General features: G+C 47.9%; 1 protein-coding gene across 8 annotated transcripts in view; it reads right to left on the bottom strand.

Annotated features, from left to right (window-relative positions):
• The window catches only part of TEX9 (testis expressed 9), a 34668-nt gene extending 15600 nt beyond the window's left edge, over positions 1 to 19068 (bottom strand). For 7 of the 8 annotated variants that reach the window (XR_014785289.1, XR_014785290.1, XR_014785288.1 and 4 more), the window contains exons 1-5: positions 14849 to 19068; positions 14484 to 14547; positions 13379 to 13455; positions 4013 to 4061; positions 3355 to 3440 (exon numbers count right to left, since the gene is read on the bottom strand). Coding sequence is in view for 5 of the 8 variants with exons in the window: in XM_084816534.1 (XP_084672660.1) it covers positions 3355 to 3440; positions 4013 to 4061; positions 13379 to 13455; positions 14484 to 14547; positions 14849 to 15945 (1373 nt within the window). In the remaining 3 variants the exon portion in view is untranslated. The remainder of the gene's footprint in view (positions 1 to 3354; positions 3441 to 4012; positions 4062 to 13378; positions 13456 to 14483; positions 14548 to 14848) is intronic. The other variant, XM_084816536.1, reaches the window with a different exon arrangement.
• Positions 19069 to 23387: the final 4319 nt, after the last annotated feature.

The raw sequence follows: 23387 nt of genomic DNA, 5'->3' as shown, positions 1-23387 counted from the left end.
AAATGGAGAGACGAGTCCCCAAAACATGAAGGGATACTGGCAGGCAGAAAAACACCTCTTATGAGTCAAAGACGATTCTTACCCCCAGGATCAGGCTTACAGTGAGTAGATCAGAATTTACACAACGTATATTGCCGCCTTGACGCAGAGGAATGTTGCTGTTGCTGTTGCCTTTGGTAGCACTCGCCTTGTCTCTGTTCCTTGAAACCTGGTTGTCTAAACCAACAGCAAGGTTTGAATGGAGCCGGGGTTTGAGCAAGTCCCATCTTTCTGGCAGTAGTTTTCACCTTTTGGATGGAATCCATGGCATCATCTGTAGTCGCACTAAACAGATCTGCACCGTCAAAGGGGAGATCCTCAATTCTGGAACTTGGTTCTGAGCCAACCTCAGAATACCTCTTGAGAGTGAATGCCCCAATCATTGCTTTTGTCCCAAAGTCTGACTGATGATGGGCAGTATTAATCTGTTGTCTTGCCACTCGAGTCATTTCTGCCTGGAACACCCCGGCCAGTTCTCTCTGGTCATCAGGTAAGTGGTCACAAAGCGATCCAATTTTTTACCCACAGGAACATTTGATACCTTGCCATCATCGCCTGTTAGCAACTCTAAGACTTAACAGTACAGACGAACAAATCCTGTGGCCCATAAGGTCCAGTCTTCACCCCTCCTTATCTACTGGAGCAGAATGTATCTTGTGGGAATTACTTTGCGTTGATTCAACAGTTATACAGTTAGGGGGCAGATGTGTGAACAGAAACTCTGCGTCCTTTTCCAACACTCTGTACATGCTCTCCAACCTCTTTGAAGTAGGAGTCATGGATGCTGATGTCTTCCACGATTGTTTAAAGGTTTGTAGCAGCGTCAGCAAGAAGGGAATGGCAACAGCCATCAACGTTTCTACATTAGCAACATCAAACACCGGGTCTTTCAGCCTTTCAACCGCCTGCTGCATTTCTATTCCCAGAGATTGTGCCATTCTCAGGACCTGCTCTGAGAAATGGCCCAAGTCTTCGGAAGGCAAAATTGGGTCCTGTGATCCTACTGCTCTGTCAGGAGATGAAACCGATGGAGCCACTGAGGAATAGGAAGAAGGGCTGGACTGGTAATCATCTGTGGCAGAATGCGGTGACGCTTCTGGTTGAGACAGCAAATCCTCCTCACGCACTCTAGGAGGTACCAAAGCAGCAACATGGGGAAGTACTGGGGGCTGTGGAGCCATCGGTGGTAGAGGCAGTGGCATCTGATGAACCAGGAGAAGATCAGTTGTCTTCGGAGACAGGTGAGACATGTCTTCTGCTGGAGGATGCGATAAAGTAGCAGTCGGGATGGGTCTAAGACAGTGTGAGTACAAGTCCTTATATGCATAGAAATGATTGTCTTGTCAGCGCCTCCAATCATCCCAGTACTAAGTAGGTCTCAGAGGGAGGGACTGCTCCGACTGCCTATCCCATCCCAATCCAACATCGGTGATCGAGAATGATGTCGAGGGCAGGACACATAAGCAGAATCCATCCTATGGTCCCAAGGATAATAAAGCAAAGACCTAGAGTCAGGGGACTCTCAGTGTCGGGGTAAGTCATAGAATCATAGAATAGTAGGGTTGGAAGGGGCCTACAAGGCCATCGAGTCCAACCCCCTGCTCAACGCAGGAATCCAGGTCGGTTGATGGGTTGGGTCCTGTTCTCTGTCACATGATGGAACTGAATTCCTGATTTCTCCCTCAGATGTCAAGGCAATCTGTATAGTGTCAATCCTTGGTATTGACATATTCACTGTCTCAGATCTCGGTACCGACGCCTTGGGTCTTCTCGGTATGAGTGAGTTTGACAGAGGCAGTGGCGGTGGAAGATCCTTCGGACATTCTGCATTTGATTTTTTTCTCATCTTTCCTCTTTTTCTCCGGGTCTGAAGTCTTAGGCATCCGAGCCTTTTTAGACAATTTCTTAGCTGTAGACAGTGTTAAAGATCTTCCCGGAGTAAGAGGCTTCACTGTCCTGCCCATGGCTAGAGGCTGGCATGGAAGGGGAGGAAGGAGTCTGTACCCTCTGTCTTCTCTTCAGTTTGGGGCACGTGTCAATCTTTTGTAGAGTCAGGTGTCTGTGCCATGAGTTTTGGGGGTTTCAACAGTGGCCAATGCCCTTTTCCAAAGCTCTGCTTGAAGTCTATCTGCCCGATTTCTGTAGACCTGCTTGGAGAAACCCTGGCAGATCGGACATACCTCTACCACATGTACTTCTCCTAGGCAGAGGAGACAAAGGAAGTGCCCGTCTGATGGCGGCAACTTACTCCCGCACTGTGAGCACTTCCGAAAAGGTGCCTTCAAGGCCATTTGCCTTGAGGTGAAAAGCGCACTATCGAAAGATCACTCTCTCTAAAAAGAAAATAGCGCCAAAATAAAATCAGAAACTGATGGCTTGGGAATAAACATACATTTGGTTCACAAATAAATATAATATTTGAGTAAACCGCCCAGAGAGCTTCGGCTATTGGGCGGTATAGAAATGAAATGAATAATTAAAACAAAACAAAACTTTATAAAGAGTGAACAAACGATAGAGAAAGATACAGGCAGAATAAAACCTCAGCAAAAAAAGTCCAAACACAGTCCTATAATGGACGTTTGGGCCAGTCACATACTCTCAGCCCAACCTACCTCACAGGGTTGTTGCTGTGAGGATTAAATGGAGGAGGAGGATTATGTACGCCACCTTGAGTTCCTTGGAGGAAAAAAGGCGGGATATAAATGTAATAATAAAAAAAAGAGGCACCACAGTTGGCTGTTGAAGAACAGAGGGAATAGGGGGGAACCCGTCCAGACATGTGCAATGGGACGGTGGGGGAGGGTTCCAAATCAAGGCTCCACACAGGCTCAGAGCCCATATGTGTGATGCACGTGAGACCACGAAGATGGATGTGGGTGATAAGTGGGTAATCAGTGAATGTGCTTTTGCTGTTGTAACGATTTTATAAAGGATGCTTACCTTTACATTAAACAGAATTTCTCAAACCCCAGCCCTGTAAGCAGGACCAAGAATACCTGTGTAATAGAACATTGCTGGTCCTACATGGGCATCTGGATGCTCATTGTTAGAATGACTGGCTCTAAGAGACGGTCCCTAGACATCTAGGACAAGACCTCCTTAGGAAGGCTCTGGCGGGCTTGTTCTTTGAGGATATCAGCTCAACTTATGCTAGCTGATAGCCTCTTTCACACTGCACAGGATATAAATAACTAATTAAACTAAGTATGGTAATGTCATTAGTATGGCCAGATGTGGTCAGAAGAGTTGGTGGCGTAACTTATGAAGTGACTATGATAAACTGGGTGCTGTTCAAACACGGTTGCTATATACCTTGACAGAGTTCTTTTCCCCTTCTTTCCACTCTGTAGCCCAGTTCGAGCTGTAGAGAGCAAGCTAGATTTCTTCTTGTTTCGTTGCTAAAGAAAGTTCACAAAACAAACCTTTTAATTATCCAAAAATGCATTTTGGGTTTAAACAGTCATGTCCTCCCTGCCCCACCCCTGTCCCTTGGACTCACAAATGGCCTTCTCAAGCAGCCAGGTTTGTACATCAGGGTACTCTGACTACATGTGAATTTAGCATTTGACTTGGACTGGGGAACCAAGGTTCAAGTCCCCGCTCAGGTACAAAGCTCACTGGGTCACTCTCTCGGCTCAACCTGCCTCCCAGGGCTATGGAAAGGATAAAATGGGATTACTAGCAAGTGCCATCCTGAGCTCCTTGGAGGAAGCATGGAATGCAACTGGCTGGGATTAATGTAAATGGCTGAAGAATGTGTCTTATATTGATTATATGATGTCTGTATTGTTTGCAATTTGTATCTTTTTGTCTTCGTCACATCCTTAGGAGGTAGGGCACAATCTTTCCTATTTTATATAGGAGCTGCTGTATGAATTTCTCTACTCATTGCTTGTGCTATAAGAGACACCTAGCAAGTGTGACCTTCCTGCTTTGGGAAGAGAGCAGAAAGAAAAACCCATCTCACTACCTTATTAAGTGCAAGAGGAAGCGTTGGCACTTCAGGAGAATGTAAATCTCTGGAGAGAAAAAGAAAATTGCTGTGAGTCACTTATTTTGAAGAATAACATAAATGAACTATATATTTTAACTTCATTACATTTTTACACAAACTGTAAAATGGAAGATTAGTGATGCAAAACATATTGATCACTTTTCCAGTAAGTTTTAACTCCATAAAAACAGCTTCACCTGATGAGGTGGGTGGCATCAGCAGCACTGGCAGCTGACTGTGGTCCTGCACACAATGGAGCTATCTAGGAACCCTGAGTTGGCACCATGCAGTCCTGTCTGTGCGGACATGGAAGGAATCAAAGCAACCAGGAAAACTGCCCTTGGTGTTGGCAACTGACTTGCCCGCTACTCAGCCTGCCACTTGAGAATACTGAAAGGGTGCTGTCCCATCTGGGGCACAGCGATGCTATTTTAAGGCCCGTTTGTGTTACAAGGGCCCAGTGCCTCTCAGCAACATGCTGCCCGATAGCCCAACCGTCTCCCTGGTTGCCCCTACTCCTACAGCCAGCCAGCCAGGGCTCCAGAATTCACTGTGCAGAAGCCCCAGCCTAACTTCTGTGAGCTGCTTGGCCCTTCAGCAATTCTACTTCTTTGCAGCTAGTTGGGAAGAACGCTTAAAATACAGCTACTTACAGGCCTTGTTTCCCCTCGCAGCTACAGCTGGTGCTAACCCGTCAGCCGCAAAATGGATATTGTGTATGCCACCCATTAAGTTATAGTTACGCAGGAAGTGTGACAGCAAGACTGTGAAACACAGCCCGGAATATCAAATTCATGCCTGGTTGCACGCAAGCACAATGAGACGACCAGCTGTGGATACATACTTGGATGTATTGGGGTCGAAAGAGATACCAAACTATGGCAACTCTCAAGTGATCTGGGGTTCAATGAAGCAACAATAAATGCATGTAAAGAAAAATTGCAGCAAGTCCATGCCGAAGTCGGTCTGGCTAACACACATGCCCGAGGACGCCACATTCCAGGAAGCATCGAGCATGCCTGGGAGATGGGATACTGCAGAATCCGTGGCCATGCAGCTACCGCCAGTGCTGTCTTGAGAGTTTGGAGCAATCACAGCAGCTCACTATCAGAAGCTGCAAGCTTGTGGTGCCCTGTTCCCTCCCCAGTCCTGGCCAAGAGCAGCCATGGCTGGGCCAACCAGCTGCTTGTGCTGGCACTGTAAAGGGAGCAGCGGTGCAGGTTGTGGATCTGTCTGGCAATTCTAGACGCCTGAAATAAAGCCCCAGCTGCCTGTTACAGGAAGCTTCTGGCTGAGTTTGGTGGGAGAATTCAAACCAGGCTCAGGAGCCACTTCCAGGTCGGGCAGTGGGACCAGTAGCAAAGTCCCATGGCATATAATACGTTGAGAAGGGATGATTTTAGTGAGAGACCAAGTACAGCAGTGGCAGGAAGAGAGCCCAAGGCCCCTAGCTGACAACATGCCCTCCATGTGTAAACCTGTTACGCCAGATCAATGGAAGAAAAGGGAGGAAGAAACAAGCACAATAAACTGAAACAGGAAAGAGGAAGGGGAAAACCGGGCAGTTTGGTACAGAGAATAAGACAGAGACTGTACGTCCAGAACCTAGTGACTCTTGTTGGTCACAGCCAAGAATCACTGCCTTCAGAAAAGCTGATTTGGCAGAAACAGGCCCAACACACCTATACAGAGGTAAGAAAAAAACTGAAAATTAGATAATAATCTGAACAGGAAGGCGAGAGCGACACAAGTGGAAAGCGCTGGCATATCTTCTCTCAGAGGTTCCAAGCACGCAAGCATGCAGCAGCTCACAAACTGGTATAAGCTGGAATATCTGCAGTGAGAAATGTAATAATAATTGTGGGATGTCACAGAATACTAGAATAGTAGGGTTGGAAGGGGCCTACAAGGCCATTGAGTCCAACCCCTTGCTCAATGCAGGAATCCACGTCAGAGCAGCCCTGACAGATGGCTGTCCAGCCTCGTCTTAAACTCCACCAGTGTGGGAGAGCCCACCACCTCCCTGGGTACTTGGTTCCATTGTCGTATTGCTCTAACAGTCAGGAAGTTTCTCCTGATGTTCAGTCGGAATCTGGCTTCCTGTAACTTGAGCCCATGATTCCGTGTCCTGCACTCTGGGATGATCGAGAAGAGATCCTGGCCTTTCTCTCTGGGACAACCTTTCAAGGACTTGAAGAGCGCTATCCTAACTCCCCTCAGTCTTCTCTTCTCAAGGCTAAACATGCACAGATCTTTCAGTCTCTCTTCATAGGGCTTTGTTTCCAGTCCCCTGATCATCTTTGTTGCCCTCCTCTGAACCCTCTCCAGCTTGTCTGCATCCTTCTTAAAATGTGGTGCCCAGAACTGGACACAGTACTCCAGATGAGGCCTAACCAGTGCTGAGTAGAGGGGAACTAGTACTTCCCGGGACTTGGAAGCTATGCTTCTATTAATGCAGCCCAAATGAGCATTTGCCTTTTTTGCAGCCATATCACATTGTTGGCTCATATTCAGCTTGTGATCAACAACAATTCCAAGATCCTTCTCGCTTGTAGTGATGTTAAGCCACATATCCCCCATCTTGTCACTGTGCATTGGGTTTCTTTTTCCTAGGTGCAGAACTTGGCATTTATCCCTATTAAATGTCATTCTGTTGTTTTCTGCCCAGTGCTCCAGTCTATCCAGATCACTTTGCATTTTGTTTCCGTCTTCCAAAGTATTAGCTATCCCACCCAATGTTGTGTTATCTGCAAATTTGATCAGCATTCCCTGCACCTCTTCCTCCAAGTCATTAATACAAATGTTGACAAGCACTGGGCCCAGGACTGAGCCCTGCGGTACCCCGCTCGTTGCCTCTCCCCAGTTTGAGAAGAGTCCATCGAGAAGCACTCTTTGAGTCCGATTCAGTAGCCAACTGTGGACTCACTGGATCATTGTTTCATCTAGCCCACTTTGAGCTAGTTTGCTCATCAGGATGTTATGGGGCACTTTGTCAAAAGCTTTGCTGAAGTCGAGGTATATGATGTCCACAGCATTCCCACAGTCCACAAGGGAGGTTACCTGATCCAAAAATGTGATCAGATTCGTCTGGCAGGATTTGTTTTTGACAAATCCATGTTGGCTTCGAGTAATCACTGCATTGTTTTCAAGGTGCTTCCAGATGGATTGCTTTATCATCTGCTCCAGAATTTCCCCAGTGATTGATGTCAGACTGACTGGTCTGTAGTTCCCAGGTTCCTCCTTTTTACCCTCTTTGAAGATAGGGACACCATTAGCCCTCCTCCAGTCCTCTGGCACTTCCGCTGTCCTCCATGATTTCTCAAAGAGAATAGACAGCAGTTCTGGGAGTTCTTCTGCCAGTTGCTTTATTACTCTAGGATGCAGTTCATCTGGCCCTGGAGATTTGAACTCATTCAAAGTAATGAGGTGTTCTTTGACCATATGCCTATCGATCTCAAGCTGCAATCCTGCCCCTTCAGCCTGTATTTCGCCTTTGCCACAGGGGTCATAGACCCTCTTTTGGGAGAAGACTGAGCCAAAGTAGGAATTAAGCACTTCTGCTTTGTCATCTGTTATCATTTTGCCATTCTTATTTAATAGCTGAACCACCATTTCTTTCCTCTACCTTTTACTATGCATGTATCTGAAGAAAGCCTTTTTGTTGCTTTTAGCCTCCCTCGCTAACCTCAGCTCGTTCTCAGCTTTAGCCTTCCTGACGCCATCCCTGCAATTCTGTGCTACCTGCCTGTACTCTTCCTTTGCTGCTTGGCATCCTTTCCACTTCCTATATGTGTCCTTTTTTGTTTTCAGGTCATCTCTAAGCTTTTTGTGAAGCCACATTGGCTTCTTCTGTTGTCTTCCACCTTTTCTTCTTGTTGGAATGGTTTGTAATTGTGCCTTGAGAATTTCCTTTTTTAAAAGCTCCCACCCATCTTGGACTCCTTTTCTCGTTAGAGTCGCTTGCCATGGGACCTTACTGATCATTGTTCTGAGTTTATTAAAAACAGCTTTCCTAAAATCCAGGGTACGTGATTGAATACACTCGGCTTTTGCTTCCCTTGGAACCAAGAACTCAAGTATAACATGGTCGCTTTCTCCCAAAGTTCCTGTAACTGCTACTTTATCCACTAAGTCATCTCTGTTGGTTAGGATCAAGTCAAGGATAGCCGATCCTCTAGTTCCTTCCTCTACTTTCTGTAGGAGGAAGTTATCTGCCACACAAGTCAGGTATTTCCTGGAGGGGCCATGTTTTGCAGAATTTGTCTCCCAACAAATATCGGGGAAACTGAAGTCCCCCATTACTACTACATCATGCTTCCTTGAAACATTGGCTATTTGCTTTTCAAAAGTTTCATCCTCGTCTTCTTGATTAGGCAGCCGGTAGTAGACTCTGACCACCATGTTCCTTTTATTCTTTGCTCCAATTATTTTGATCCAGATGCTCTCGATGGGGCTACCAAACTCATCCTCCTGAATTTTTGTGCAGAGATATGTATTTTTCACATATAGTGCAACCCCACCTCCCCTTCTGTTCCTCCAGTTCTTTTTGAACAAGTTATATCCTTCAATTGCTGTATTCCAGTCCTGAGAGTCATCCCACCAAGTCTCAGTTACACCTATCAAGTCGTAATTCCCCTCTTGTATTAAGAGTTCAAGTTCGTTCTGTTTGTTTCCCATACTCTGGGCATTAGTATAGAGACATCGAAGACCATAGTCCCTTGCCAACAGCCCATCTTCCAGGAAGTATAGCCCATGGTCCCAGAATCCAAATCTCTCGCGCCAGCACCACCTTCGTAGCCAGTCATTCACCCGGAGTATTTTTCTTTCCCTTTCTAGCCCTCTTCGAACCACCGGAAGGATGGATGAGAAAAGTATCTGGGCTCCAAAGTTCTTGAGTTTCCTTCCCAAAGCTTCAAAGTCTGATGTGATTTCTTCGTAGCTCCGCTTGGCGGTATTTGTTCCCACATGGATGAGAAGAAAGGGATACCTGTCAGTGGGCTTTATGAGCGCAGGCAACCTTTCAGTCACGTCTCTAATCCGTCCTCCTGGGAGACAACATACCTGGCGAGTCCACGGGTCTTCACGACATACTTGGGTCTCGATCCCACGCAGCAAAGAGTCTCCCACTACCACTACTCTTCTTGTTGTTGTAAGCCTGGGTTTCATTGCCTCTGCTTGACTGACCTTCATCCTCTTGCTCACTCTCATGTAGGTTCCCCTGTGATTCTTCCTCTGCAGGCTGTCCTCCAGTCTCATCCGCAAGTACCTGGAATCGGTTCCACAGCTCCACTGCTTCCACTGGTGCAGAGTGGTGTCTAGTTCTTCTTCCCCTGTCACCCTTTTCCACAGAGTATCCTCTACTGCATTTTTCCTCACCTCAGCATTTCCCACTTCTGCCTCAGCTTGTTATTGCTCTTCAAGCTTCTGGTCTTCCCTTTGCTGCTGTAGTTCCACCATTCTGTCCAAGAACTCTTCGTGTTCTCTTATTCCCCCGAGGGTCAACAGTCGCCGCTCCAGTCCTCCTACTTTTTCTTCCAACGGCGTGATCAACTTGCACTTGTTGCAAGTGTAGGCCATGTTATTCTTAGGCAACAACACAAACATCGCACACACCTTGCGGGTCACCACCACTAGGGAGTCTTTTCCTTCCATAGCCGCTTTTCCCTTTTTATGTCTAGCTTTCTGATTGTTCTAGACTCGCCTGCTCCTCTACTCACTAGAGGTTAAAAGCAGAGTCCCACTGGTGTGGAAGTGTGTGTGACAAGAAAAGTAATTTAAAAAAAAGTTTTTTAAACAAGTTAGGGACCTCCCCCTTGACCTCCCCTGGCCAACCCGTTTGCTCCCCCTGTTCACTCGCTCTGGTCCCTCGCTCTCTGGGAGCCTGCTTGCTTCTGTAGTCCCTGGACAGCTGGAGAAGCTTCCTCTGCTCTGCTGGGAGGTGGGAAACAGACAGAAGCTTCCTGCCCACACAGCTGCTGGGAGTACTCAGGCCACACACCCCAAATTCAGTTGGAGCTCTCAGGAGCACCTGGTGAGCTCACAGCCACTCAGAAGGAAAAAGGACAGCCCCCTGGGCTTCCTGCAGCCCACTTACCTCTTTGCCTCTGTCTCCTTTGTCCCTTCTACCACTGCAACTCCCCCGGCCAACTCCTGTTTGCTCCCCGTTTGCTCGCTCTGTTCCCTCGCTCTCTAGGAACTTGCTTGCTTCTGTAGTCCCTGGACCAGCTTCCTCTGCTCAGCTGGGAGGCGGGAAACAGACTGAAGCTTCCTGCCCACACAGCTGCTGGGAGTACTCAGGCCACCCCCCCCCCCCAAATTCAGTTGGAGCTCTCAGGAGTACCTGATGAGCTCACAGCCACTCAGAAGGATAAAGGACAGCCCCCTGGGCTTCCTGCAGCTCACTTACCTTTTTGCCTCTGTCTTGTTGTGTTTTTGTGTAAGCTAGAAATACACCGCATAAGAAGAGTTTTTATTAGCAATGTACTGTATTGTTTTGAAAACTGAGTGTGTATTTGTGGAACAGAAGTGGGGTAATATACTTTGCCAGCTGATGGAGGACCAACATTTATTCATATGCAGGGAGTTCTGATGCTCAGTTGGTCACCTTGCAAGTATTCTCTAGGGGACCATTCCACCCCCACCCCTGACTCAATATGCTCCACTGGGTTCTTGACAGCCCAACATACCTCTGCTTGGCTGCAGACTGAACTACATGGGGGTGGCATAGTGCAAATTCACCCCGAATTAAAGAGAGAAGCCCTGATGCAGAGGAGGAGGAGAAAGTGGCCTACCACAATGAACCAGGAAAAGCCAGGATGGGAAATCAAGTTTATACCAACCAAAAAATAGAAAACCAGTTGTGCCAATTCACAGGGTGTGATGCACCCAGTAGGTCCTCCTTGTGTAAGCACCAGCTCATGTGAGAAGCCCCTACTGCAAGCCATGCTAACAGAGCTTAAGTGGGTCCTTGTGGCATTTGTTTTTACATCTGGTCACTGCAGTCACAGAATGATAGTTCCGTGTTGTAAGTTAACCTGCTCTCTTCCTAGGCAATATCTGTCTCTTCCTAAAACACTTTCAGAGCTCGCTACCTGGGAGATGCTGTAGGCCAAACCTATTTGAATGTCTCTCTCCTGAACCAATGTCTAAAGATCTGGGATCCTACAAATGTCTGAAAACTAAGGTCATGTACACACTGTTATGAGCTGCTACTCACGTTAAAATGGGTCAGCATTGACCGTTTGCTGTAGGCCACAGTGCTGCAATACTAACTGGGGCTCTAACGAAGCCAGAGTCTGAATGGCTGCTTGACTGGATGTAAACACGAGAGGTGCGTGCCTGAATAACTCCTTTGTATTCAAGTAATTCTGTTCCTATCCAGCCACATGCCCACCCCAGCCAAACCCTACGAGGTGTAGGGTTGAACAAAAGGGCCACAACAGAGCTGCTTGGCTTCTAAATTGTGAACACAAATCACTCCCCGAGATCTAAGATATATTGGGAGGTATGTTAAAAGTAGAAAGACACACGCAGCCTAACAAAAGCATCACTGTTTCAAACACTGCCATGACATTGGTTCATGCACATGTGGAGTTATGCATCCCTCTCCTGCCCCTTGTCTGTCTGTGTTAATTTGGTGGTCTAATCTGAGTTCAAATGTTCAGCTTTGCAACCCAGTGGTTGGAGGACGAAGTATGAGCTGCAGTCTCCACTCTGGGCATGGGCAGGGATTGCTCCATGGCAGAGCACATCCTTTGCATCTCTAAGGTCTCAGGACCAATCCTCAATTTCTAATTTCCCTCATTGTAAGAGTCTCAGCCAGGTAGAAGGGTTGGGAAAACCCCTCTGCCCAGGATGTTAGAGAGTGGATGCCAGGCACAGCGGATCGTTCTGGGCCAAGTGGACCCATGACTTTGCTTGGTACAAGACAGCTCCTTGTATGGCCTTGCTTTCAGTCCCTCCCCAGCTGTTTTCTTCTTAAGAGTCAAGGCCTCTTCTGAAATGGGGCCTGCTGTGACACAGGCATGTCTCACCTAACCAGGACATCCCTTTTCTTCAGAACAATTGTATTTATATGCAAAATATATGCAGGCTTAACTGATTTAATCAATTAAATCTCACAGATTGACAATAGTAATTGGGTAATAGCTTTGACAGAAAGACAATACAGGTTTCAGCCCCACAATTTAGATTTGCCCCCACTGTTTATCCAGCTCAAGAGTTGGTTGATTATTTTACCAACAAAGACTGCAAGCCCATACCCATTTACAAGGGGTATCGGACATCTATAGGTCTGCACTGTAGGTTTTGCAGCCCTAGCAAATACAGAACGCTCTCCCTCTCCCCATGCCCCTGGTTTGGTAATATCAACATTTTATCTGCTTTGTAACTTCTACAATGCCATTAGTTTCCCTATTATGCTACGCCTCTCATGCAGGGGAAGCAGCAGCCTTGTATGAAAAACATGCAGCACAATCCTATGCACATTTATGTAGAAGCAAGTCTCAGTTCAATATGGCTTACTCCCAAGTAACGGTGCATAGGGCTGTAGCCTTAGTGGGGAAACTGCAGGAGGAGGAATGAGGGGAGCTCACTGGTCGCAACAGACTTGGCTGCTATGCTAATTGGGAGCAAGTCAGACGCAGCACAAGAGGCTGGTGGTGTCAACAGATGCTTTCCTACTCTCAGGTGGGCAAGAAATGTGCCATGTGAGGTGGGAATGCCAGACTTGAGTGGCCCTTACAAGACCTGCACAACTTGTGGTGGGCCTTAGGGAAGGTCCAGCAGTGAATCAGTAAAGGGAGGCGGAAGAGAACAGGCTAAGGAGGAGGTTCCAAGACAGCGAGAGTATATGCCTGGTGTGACCTGTTCCGGCTGGCCAAAGCACTCCGAGGTCACAGGAAGAAATGTTTCCCATACAACTGCCCAAGAGACCCTCTAAATGAGGCTGAATCTGAGCTTTATGCATACAAAGTATCATCTGTGGCCATTATGATGTTTTCTGGCAGCGAATTCCGCAAGTGAAAAAAAAATCATTTTCTTTGTGTGCCATTCATAAGTTTATAAACCTCTCTGTTATGCAAGGCCTTGAATAGTCATTTAGTAGGAAGTGTATCTAGAAAAAGCAGTTATGCTCGGATTGGTTAGTGGAAAAAGGAAACCTAGCCACCAAAAAATAAGATGGCTAGATACCATCAAAACTGATACCAACCAGAGAATGGAACAGCTCAAAGAGATAGTACAAGATCCGGATACTTGGAGAGAGATGACCCATAGAATCGCCAAAAGTTGGACACGACTGAATGGATAATATCACCATCAGGAAGTGTATAAAGCGTTTACCTCTGACGTTTGGCCTCTTCATCAAACAACTCAATCTGGGCAGAGATTGGCCTGGACAACATTTCTCGTTGATCTCTCTTCAATAAGGGGTGAAAAAGATGTATCACAGGATAATAATGTCCATCTCACACAACTTCAACCTAACAGTCATCCCAAACATCTCAATCATGTAGTTTGTGATGATTAAGAGAGATATAGGAAGTGAGCAGCCATGAGGAACGAGTCCACCTTCTCAGTAAAATGGGGGGGGGGAGGACCAAGCTCTACCACCTCAGTCCAGAGCGCTGCTTTAGGTGGGCAAAAGGCCATGGGGCTGCCAAGGACAACATGCATCTCCCCCACAACCCCCTAACACGAATAGGGTCTCTCCTCCATGCTGTGTGTCATAGAATGCTTTTAAAATTCTTCAGGATTATCAAAGCTTCCTCTTCAGCTACTGAGATTAACTGAAAACACAAACTTCTGGCATTTTGGCTCCTTAACTTTACATCACAGCTTTTCAGAAGAATTTAGAATCTGGAGATAATTTTGTTTGACCCTGATTAGGCCCAGCCGCTTAACTTTATTAAGATCTGGGATTGCCACGCACAGAAAGGGAGCCTCTGCGCAGTTTCACTCACCAACAGGGCACCGAGCTTTCCTGCTACACAAGAGTGTGCGATGCCAGTCTGACTGCTACACTGGCCGTCCAGGCGAGTAGCGCCCTGCCCCGCCGCCAACGCTGGATGGCCACCCTGGACAGCGGTCAGGTGGGGGGGGGTCACGGCTGGGGGGAGGGGAGGGCGGCACCAGCAGCAGGCAGGCCCCGCACCCTGCAACACCGACGGAGCCGGAGGTCTCCGCAGCATCGGCGTGAGCGAGAGGGGCCCCCAAGGCCCAGGTGAGGCCCCTCCGGCGCACCCACGTGGGTGAGTCGTGTGACTGGGGATGTGGCAGCACGTGCAAGGGCATCGCGGGGCGCCTCAACAGGGGCCTCTGGACGGGGCCGGGAGTTCCAGGGCGTCGTTTTGAGCTTTCAACGCACTCCAGTGCATTCCGTCAGCAATGCCGAGAACAGCCCTGCGAGGTGGGCCGGTCTGCCTGCGGCGCCCGGCAGCTCACTCACCATGACCTCTTCGGCCTGACGCACCAGCTCCGCCGTCTTGGCTTCCAATGCCGCGTTCACGCGCCTGAAACAGACATTCGCAGGGCCGTGTGGCCGGGACGCCCCCGGGCAGGGCGTCGCGGCCGGGGGGCGGGAGGCCGGCCGGCCCGGCAGAGGCGCACCGGGCCGCGCGGCCCCTTCGCCGCTCGCGCCCTCATCCCGGCACTCGCGTGCGGCGCGCCGCCGGGCAAGCGCGCCGCCGCCGCGGGGCCGCCGGGCTCGCGCTCTTCCCGGGGGAGGGCACCGGCCGGGCGGCGGCCCCTCCGCGGCACCCACCCGCCCGAGGAGCGCCCGGAGCCCGGGGCGGCGGCGGGGAAGGGCCTTACTTGTACTCCTCCTCCTGGGCCAGGAAGGCGGCGGCGGCGCTGCTGCGGACCCCGCTCGTCTTCTCCGCGCCGGCGGAGGGCCGGCGGAGGGGCGCCTGCGGCCGGGGAGGAGAGTCAGTCGCGGGTGCCCGGGGGGGCGGCGGCGGCCCCCACGCGGACCCCCCAGGAGCCCAGCCCGCCGCCTCCGCCGCGCCACCCGCCGCCCGGCCGGAAGAGGCGCCGCCGCGCCAGGCCTCGCCGCCGGCCGCCATGTTGCGCCGCTTGGCCCTCGCTAGGCAACGGCGCGGCCCGGGCTGAGCCGCCTCGGCCCGCCCCCGCCTGAGGGCGGCCCTTTCCGGGCCCGCCGCCTCACCGCCCCTCGCTTCCGCCCCTTGGCTGCTCCTGCCGCCGCCAGGGACAGGGCCTGCGCGCCGCCCCCGGGTCTCGGCGGCGCGGCCAGCCGGCCAGCCGCCTCCAGGCCGGGGCCCTTTCGGCTCGTGCCGCGGCGCCCCTTGGGGAAGCGCCGCCAGGAGCCCCGCGGCGGGAGCGGGAAGGGCCCCGGCCAGGCCTCGGCGCCGAGGGAGCGGCCGCGCGCGCACGCTCCGTGCTGAGGCCCGCGCCATGACGCCGCTGCGGCCGCGCTTGGCCCTCCTCCAGCGCGGGAGGCCCCGGGCGCGCGCGTCGTTAGTCGCGCGCAGCGCGGGAAGAAGCGGCCCTGCGCGGCCGGCGCCCCGAGGCCTCGGGGCGGCCGGCGGGTTTTCTCCCCGCCGGGCCGGCTGGGCTGGCCTGCTCTGCCCTTCTGCTTCCCGGAGAGAGAGGCGGCTTGGCGGGCGTCGGCTGCCTGGGCGGCCCTTTGGCCTCTGCCTCGGACAGAGGAAAACGCCTCCTCCCTCCCCTCCCGGGCCAGCCGAAGTGGCTGCCTGGCGGCTGAGCTGAGATGCATCCGTGGTTCGTGGACCGAGGGCGCCATCCTGTGCATGGCTGGCCGGGGCATGTTGGGAGTCGTAGGACTTTTTCCTGTCTAAGCATAGGATAGCGCATAGGATTGCGCCCTTAGTCTTCTCTTTAATGTTGCAGCCAGTAGATGGGCCAGTAGTTACTTGAAAACACCGCGGCATCTTGCAGCTAGTGTGGGTTTCACAAATCCTCAGAGGTAGCCTGCTTGGAGACCCATTGGTGTTTCAAGTTGGGAGGTTCAGTGCTGTTACCACTGGAACTGTCTGGAGAGGAACCGTGTGGTCTAGTGGGTAGTGTTGGGATTAAATGCCAAAAAAGAGGTCCAGATCTCTGTCCCTTCATGAAACCTTGGTCCAGTCAGACTTGTTTATCTGCCATTATCTACTGCTAGATCGTCTCTGGACTCCTTCAGATCCTTGAAAGGATCTGCTTGAGATTTAGTCCATCAGCTTCATCTCGCTCTGTTTAGAGCTTTTGTTCTCTGACAACAACAGACTTCTCTGCCCGCTGTCGGCTTGAAACACGAACTTTCCCAGGGTCCATCTTTGTCCATGAGTTTATTGGGTCAGAAAGAGTCTCCCTCTGTGTGCTTGGTTGTCCAAACATACTTGGACAGAGTATTTTTATAATTACCAGGTGTAGATTGCTCCAGACAGGAGCAATGCCTGCCGTATGTGGGAATCTGGGAAAGGATGTTGGCCTTCAGTCTGTCCCACAGAAGCACCCATAGGAACTGGCGTAGCAGAAAGCCCCTGGTTCACTTCCATACCAACTGTACTAAGCGGTCCTATTCAAGTAGCTCTTCTTGGCATCAGCCCGTTGTCTGCAATATGAGGATCATAATATAGAGTAGTTGTATGGATTATTATTTATTTTCTTCTTAATTTTTACCACCTTTCCAGGGAAGTCACTAAGTTGGTCTGCAATAAAAACAAGCAAACACCACCAAAAAATAAATCAATAAACCATATTAAAACCTGCTCTTGTCAGGCTGTGGAATGGCAAGGCGTGATGGACCATTGGCACAATTGCTCCTCAGCACCCTCTTTGATGCAGAGGAATTCAGATGGTTTACCAGGGAGCGCCAAAGAATGAAACAGCTTGGAAGACAGCTGGAGCGCAAGCGGTGTAAGATTCCTCGTGAGAGTGACTGAACACGTGTAAGTGCATACTTGTGCCTGCTGCGTGGCGGTGCAGGCAGCAAAAAAAGCATGCCTTGCTTCCTCCACCACATTCTCGAGTAGCCCAACTGAGCTTTTCCAAGGGGTTTGTGGGTTGATTTCATCTACCCCAGGAATCTAGTTTCAGAGGCTTGCTGTGACGAATTTGCAAAACACTTTGAGGACAAAATCACCCCTTTCATGCTGACTTGAATGCTACTATTGATACAGCGTCTGTTGATGTGTCCGGTGTTGTTCCTGTTTTGTGGGATCCGTTTCAGTTTATGGAGCCCAAGGATGTGGGCAAGACACTTGCATTGGTGCAACCCACATGCACTCTTGGCCTTTACCCATCATGGCTTCTTTGAGCTAGCTGTGGAAGCCTGACAGGATGGATCAGAGGAGTGGTGTGATGGAGTGGTCCTTACTGTCTTGAAAGAGGCAGTGGTGCAACAATTCCTGAAAAAACCAACCTTAACCCAGAGGTTTATACTAACTGTCGTCTGGTCACAAATACATTTTGGGCAAGGTCCTTGAGACAGTGGTGGGGATTCACCTGCAGGCATTCTTGAATGAAACTGGTCACCTTGGCTCATTCCAGTCTGGGCATAGGTCCAGTTTTGGGACAGAATTGGCCTTGGTTGCACTAATGGATGACCACTGGGAGAGGGACGGGGGAGTGCGACCCTGTTACTTCTTGAGCTCTCAGTGGCTTTTGGTAGTGTTGACCATGGTATTCTCTTGGACCATCTCTCAGAGATGGGGGCACTGTTTTAGGGTGGTTCTGCTCTTACTTGTGGGGTCAGTTCCAAAAAATAACTTTGGGTGACTGTGGCCCCCTGGCTGTTGAATTGTGTGGTGCCACGGGGCATTATTTTGCCCCCAAAGTTGTTTAACGTCTATACGGACCCGAATTGAGTCCTCTTAAGACAGAGAACATATGGGTGGATGGTTCCCAGGTACAGAAACTGGGTTATTTACCTGTTCTGGCTAGGGTTGCACTCCCTCTGAAGGTACAGGCACATAGTTCCTGGATCCTTCTCTAGCACTGGAGGCCCAGGTGACCTCAAAGGCTCAGGGCACCCATTATCAGCTTCAGGTGGTGCAACAAGGATAGTCTAACCACTGTGGTTCATGCACTAGAAACTTACAATTGAGCTACTGTAATGTGCCGTTCTCTCTCTCGAAGCTGCAGCAAGCGGAGAATGCAGCATCTTGGCTGCTCAGTGGGGCACCTGGCTCTCTACATGTTAAATCTGTGTTAAAAGAATTGCACTGGCTGCCTATTAGCTTCTGAGCCATGACATACAAAGCTCTAAATAACTTGGGACCAGGATACCTAACAGACCTCCTACGCCTATCTTCACCCAGTCAGCCTCTGAGATCTTCTGAGGAGGCCTTATTGGTTGTTCCATGAGTAGCAGAATGTCACCATGTAACTTTACAAAAGTGGGCCTTGGTAGCGGCAGTCACCCCCTGGAACACACTCCCAGGTGCAGCATGGGAGACAGAAGCTCTGGTGAATTCCAAACGCCTCTTTCCCTGGCTTACAATGGGCTATGACACAGCTCAGTTTTACCACTTAGTGCTATTGTAATTTGTTGACTATTTTATATTATACTATGATTTTATTATATTGAGTGGTATATAAGTATTATAAATGCAACTGGGATTAGTAATATGAATTGTCCAGTTTGGTGTTCTGTAGAACAAAGATGTGCTAAAGTCCCACTGGAATTTGTTCCCTGGTACTCTACGGACAAGTATATTCCATCATTGATATTAATCGAGAATATATTTGTGTGAGAGCAGTCCCTGAAGTCTGGAATAGATTGAAAAAACAGTCCATATATTTCATTATTAACATATGTATATATTATAGTCAGCTTAAAATCGAGGGTAGTTTGAAAAAGTGGAAGGAGTGTAAGATTTTAAGGCTTAAGGATATTGTTTTTGAAGGTAAATGTTTAAGCAGAGCTGACACCTGGAAATGTTTTGCCTTGTTGGTTTCAGTATGTGCAGATTTCAAGTTATGTGGCAACAAATATTATTGAGAGTGATTTGAAGACTGGACTATCTGATTTTGAAAAGTTTATTTTTTTTAACTGCTGGAAATAAAGGGCTAATTTCTAAGATTTATGACATTCTTTTGGAGAAAGATGGAGGTGTGGGTAATAATTTCAAGGGAAAATGGGAGAGTTCGCTTGGGAAAACTCTCACTGTTTCAAAAAATTCATTGTTACTAGAGGCACCAGCATTGCCTCCATGCATTAATATTAAGCAGAACTATGATAAAGTTCTATATCATTGGAACTTAACCCCAACACATCTAAATAAGACATATATGAGCAATGCTAGAGTTGTGCACAAGAAAATACCCATTTCTGGCATATTTGGTAGTATTGTCCCAAAAATGGGGGGAAAAGATCAGATATATCATTAACTTACGGCGCAATCCTATGCATGTTTAGATAGAAAAATGTCCTACAACTCCCGGCATACCCCACCTACCCATGCAACAGCACCCTCTTCCCCAAGTTCCCCCGCATACTGCCTCTGATACTGGAGGTAGCATATAACTATCAGGACTAGTAACCATTGATAGCATTCTCCTCTGTGAATTTGTCCAATTCTCTTTTGAAGCCATCCAAATTGGTGGCCATCACTCCATCTTGTAGAAGTGAATTCCATAGTTTAACTATGCAGTATGTGAAGAAGTGCTTCCTTTTAACTGTCCTGAATCTCCCAACAATCATTTTCATGGGATAACCCTGGGTTGTAGTATTATGAGAGAGGGAGAAAAATGCCTCCCTATCCACTTTCTCCACACCATGCATAATTTTGTACATCTCTCTCCTATCTCCCTTGCTTGTGTTTTTTTCCAAGCTTCTCTTCTTACAAGATTCACCTCTTTTGTACACTTCTATCATGTCTCCCCCTCACACGCCTTCTTTAAGCTAAATAGTCCCAGATGTTGTAACCTTTCCTCATAGGGGAATTGCTCCAGCCACTTGATCATTTTAGTTCCTATTTTCTGTGCTTTTCCCAACTCTACAATATCCCTTTTTAGGTGCAGTGACCAGAACTGTACACAGTATTCCATGTGTGGTCACACCATAGATTTATGTAAGAGCAGTATGATCTTGGCAGTTTTATTTTTAATTCCTTTCCTGATTATGCCTAATGTGGAATTTGCCTTTCTCACAGAAGTCACACACTGGGTTGACAATTTCATTAAACTGTCCACCACAACCCCAAGATCTGTTTCTTGGTCAGTCACCACTAACTCAGATCTCATCAGCGTATACTTTACACTTTGATGCCAATTCTCCTAGTTTGGAGAGATCCTTTTGGAAGCTCTTCACAACCCCTTTTTGTTTTAACCACCAAATAATTTGCTGTCATTAGCAAACTTTGCCACTTCACTGCTCACGTCCAATTCCAGCTCATTTATGAAAAAGTTAAAAAGCATTGGTCCTAATATAGAACCCACTGTTTACATCCCTCCATTGGGAGAAGTTACCATTTATTCCTACTTTCTGTTTTCTGTTCTGGTTAGTTACTGATCCATAGGAGGACCTCTCTTCTTATTCCATCAGGTAGGCTGCAATCCTATACCAATTTACCTGTGAGTTAGCCCCACTGAACTCAGTGGGACTTACTTCATAAGATATGTATAGGATTGTGATGTTAAAACTATACTGTCTATGTGATCTATGCAATTATGTGACTTAAGATTTTTATGCTATTTTACAAACTTTGCAATTGTTTATTAATGCTATTACATTTTTATGTATTTCTTTATGCCATCTAAATAATGCTTGTATCAGGTATGCTATTTATACTAATATAAGATGTGATCGTGATGTTGGTGGTTATACCTTTTACAAATTTTGGAGCGATTAAGAACCGTAATTATGATACCACATTGGTTTGAGCAATGTGATTGTGTTTGATAATATGAGCGTGTAATGTATGTTTTTGGTGCATGATAAGAAAGAAAGAAGCAGAAGTAACCATGAGATTATCAGTAGGCTCTTTTATCTCGAACAAAGACAGGATAGCAAACATCTGAGATTGACTATTGTCAACTAGCTCCCCTTGAACTATAATGCTACTACATTAGGGGGCACTTTTGAGGTATATTTAACCTCTCAGTCATCAGTTCCTTATGAAGAATCTTGCCAAAACAAAGTGGGATTTCTGTTCTCTGTACATCAACACTTGACCTTGTGTTTGAGCCAACTGAATACTAAGAAGAAATATAGTGCCACGGTAATCATATTTCACTCTTACACAATCCAATGAACATTATTAGTGGCTAAATTGTAGCCACTTGAACCTCAAATATTTCTGCCATGATGCACTGTAAAAGAGAGTGGGTTGTTTTATCTATTACGCAAAGCCACTAATTTTGTATTTCAATTATATACTTCTAATCTGATTCACAGAAAGACCTTAATTTTGTTTTAAAGAATTGATTATAAATAAAAAATGTAATTTAAAAGGCCAAATTGAAAAGATGTGTTTTGACACCTTTCAAAAAGCTGAGAGAGTGAGGGCCAATTGTAATGCTTGAAGGGAGAGCATTCCACAGGTAGGGAAAGATACAGGAGATCCCACAAATTGGGAGCGATATTACCAGGGTAAAGTGTGTGAACTGCTTAGCATGCTTGCCAAATTGAAAATATTAGCCTTGCTGGGGTCAAAGCCTTGGCAAGTGCAGATTCTGCCAACACGGGAAGGATTAGAGCCAGGACCAGGCTAGCAGTAGCTACTGACAAAAAGCAGCAATCCTTCTCCTGCCCCAAGAACATTGAGGGCTTCATCTTTTTGTCTTCTGGACCTTCTTTGGTGTGAAAGATAAACAGGCATGGAAGCCCAGCTGGCAGGTGCCCCGGTCCAAGTCTGACACACACCAGGCTTCCTGCATGCCATTCTAAATTGTAGAGAAGAATGCTTGGTGCATTTCATGGAGACAAATTACTTACTTATTCAATGCAAGAGGGCAACGTAGGTAAATACAAAATAAAACATAAAATAAATTTAGTTAAAAGCAGCAACAAAAACACAGTTTACAACAGCAGAGACTAAATATCAGAAGCAATAATTACCAAAACATCTAAAAAATATCCAACAGAATAAGAACATCTCTAAAACAACTTAGAAATACAATTGGGCAGAAAAACATATTGTAACTTAAAGGCCTGAGAGGAGAAAATGGTATTTACCTGGTGCTGAAAAGTCAAAATAGGTATCAGGCGGACCACTCACAGGGGGGCATTCCACAATTGTAGGGCTACCACAGAAAAGGCCTGCTCATAAGTAACCACCACCATCTCTCATATGTGGGAGTTCTTGGAGCAAGCCAGCATTTGAATTGATCCCGGAAACAAACCAAAGCCAGTGACAATACAGTAAGTCAATACCCTTGCTGCTCTATTTTGTACTGATATTGTAGGCCCATGCACAATGCATTGCAGTAATCTAAATGGGAGGTTAACAGCATGAATCCCTGAAGGTGTTGGGCATGAAGTGGTATGACCACAGCATATGTTGTGGTCACAGCCAGGTGAAAGACAAACCCCTGGGCAGGGCTATCATGCTGAAGTAAATGCAGAGGATAGGGGCACATGGCACCAGAAGCGTGGAGAACCCGAATTAAAGAAAAAAGAGTAAAAGTAGGCTCAGTAAATGTGGCTTTTCCACCGGAAAGATCCAGGGTGGCTGCATATTGGCCACGATGTCATCTGCTGCCAATGACCTCGAAATGCTCCCAATTCACAGCAGATCCCCCAGGGACAGCCCCTGTGGCTCTAATGTTGTAGCAGCTCAAGATTCCATCGGTCACTAACAGTGGCAAGTCCCCTTCCAGCCTAATCTCAGCGCTGTGCTTTTGCTCAGCCATTCACCCAGTCTCCAGCAGGACATGGCTTTTTTCCTTGAATGGAGCAGCAGAGAGGAAGCTGCCATAAGGAGTGAATCTAAGAAGAGGCAGGCACTGCCAGCAGGAGGGCAAATAAGTGGTTGGAGGGTGGCAGCATCCTCAGCGCAGGAGGAGGCTTCCTGCAGGTGGCTGCAGCAGCTGGTGAAACCCCTAGCTGTAACTGTTGCCCAAAGACTCATTGTCATGTGGAGTCCTGTGCATGGCTCCTGCCTGTGTGAAACAAGTCAATGACTAAACTGCTAACAACATATTCAGGCCACCAGCAATCCATAAGGCTTCCTTATGCTGCCCTAAGTTCCAAATTTCTGGGAAATTGTCCAATATTAGGTGTAAAAATAGCCAGTGTGACCAGCCCCTAGGGTACACTGTGGAACACAACCTGGGCATGCATCTGTTTTAGCACAGCACACCTAACTTAATACTGTCCAAACTCAAGGAATTGGCCTTGTGGCCGATCAAAATATGCTTGTGCTTGCCCAGAAAGAGCCACCATTTG

This window comes from Heloderma suspectum, chromosome 11, assembly GCF_057233095.1.
Source record: "Heloderma suspectum isolate Gila_16-S chromosome 11, 16-S_ref, whole genome shotgun sequence".
Taxonomy (NCBI): Eukaryota; Metazoa; Chordata; class Lepidosauria; order Squamata; family Helodermatidae; genus Heloderma; species Heloderma suspectum.
This window is presented reverse-complemented; position numbering and strand designations above follow the sequence as displayed.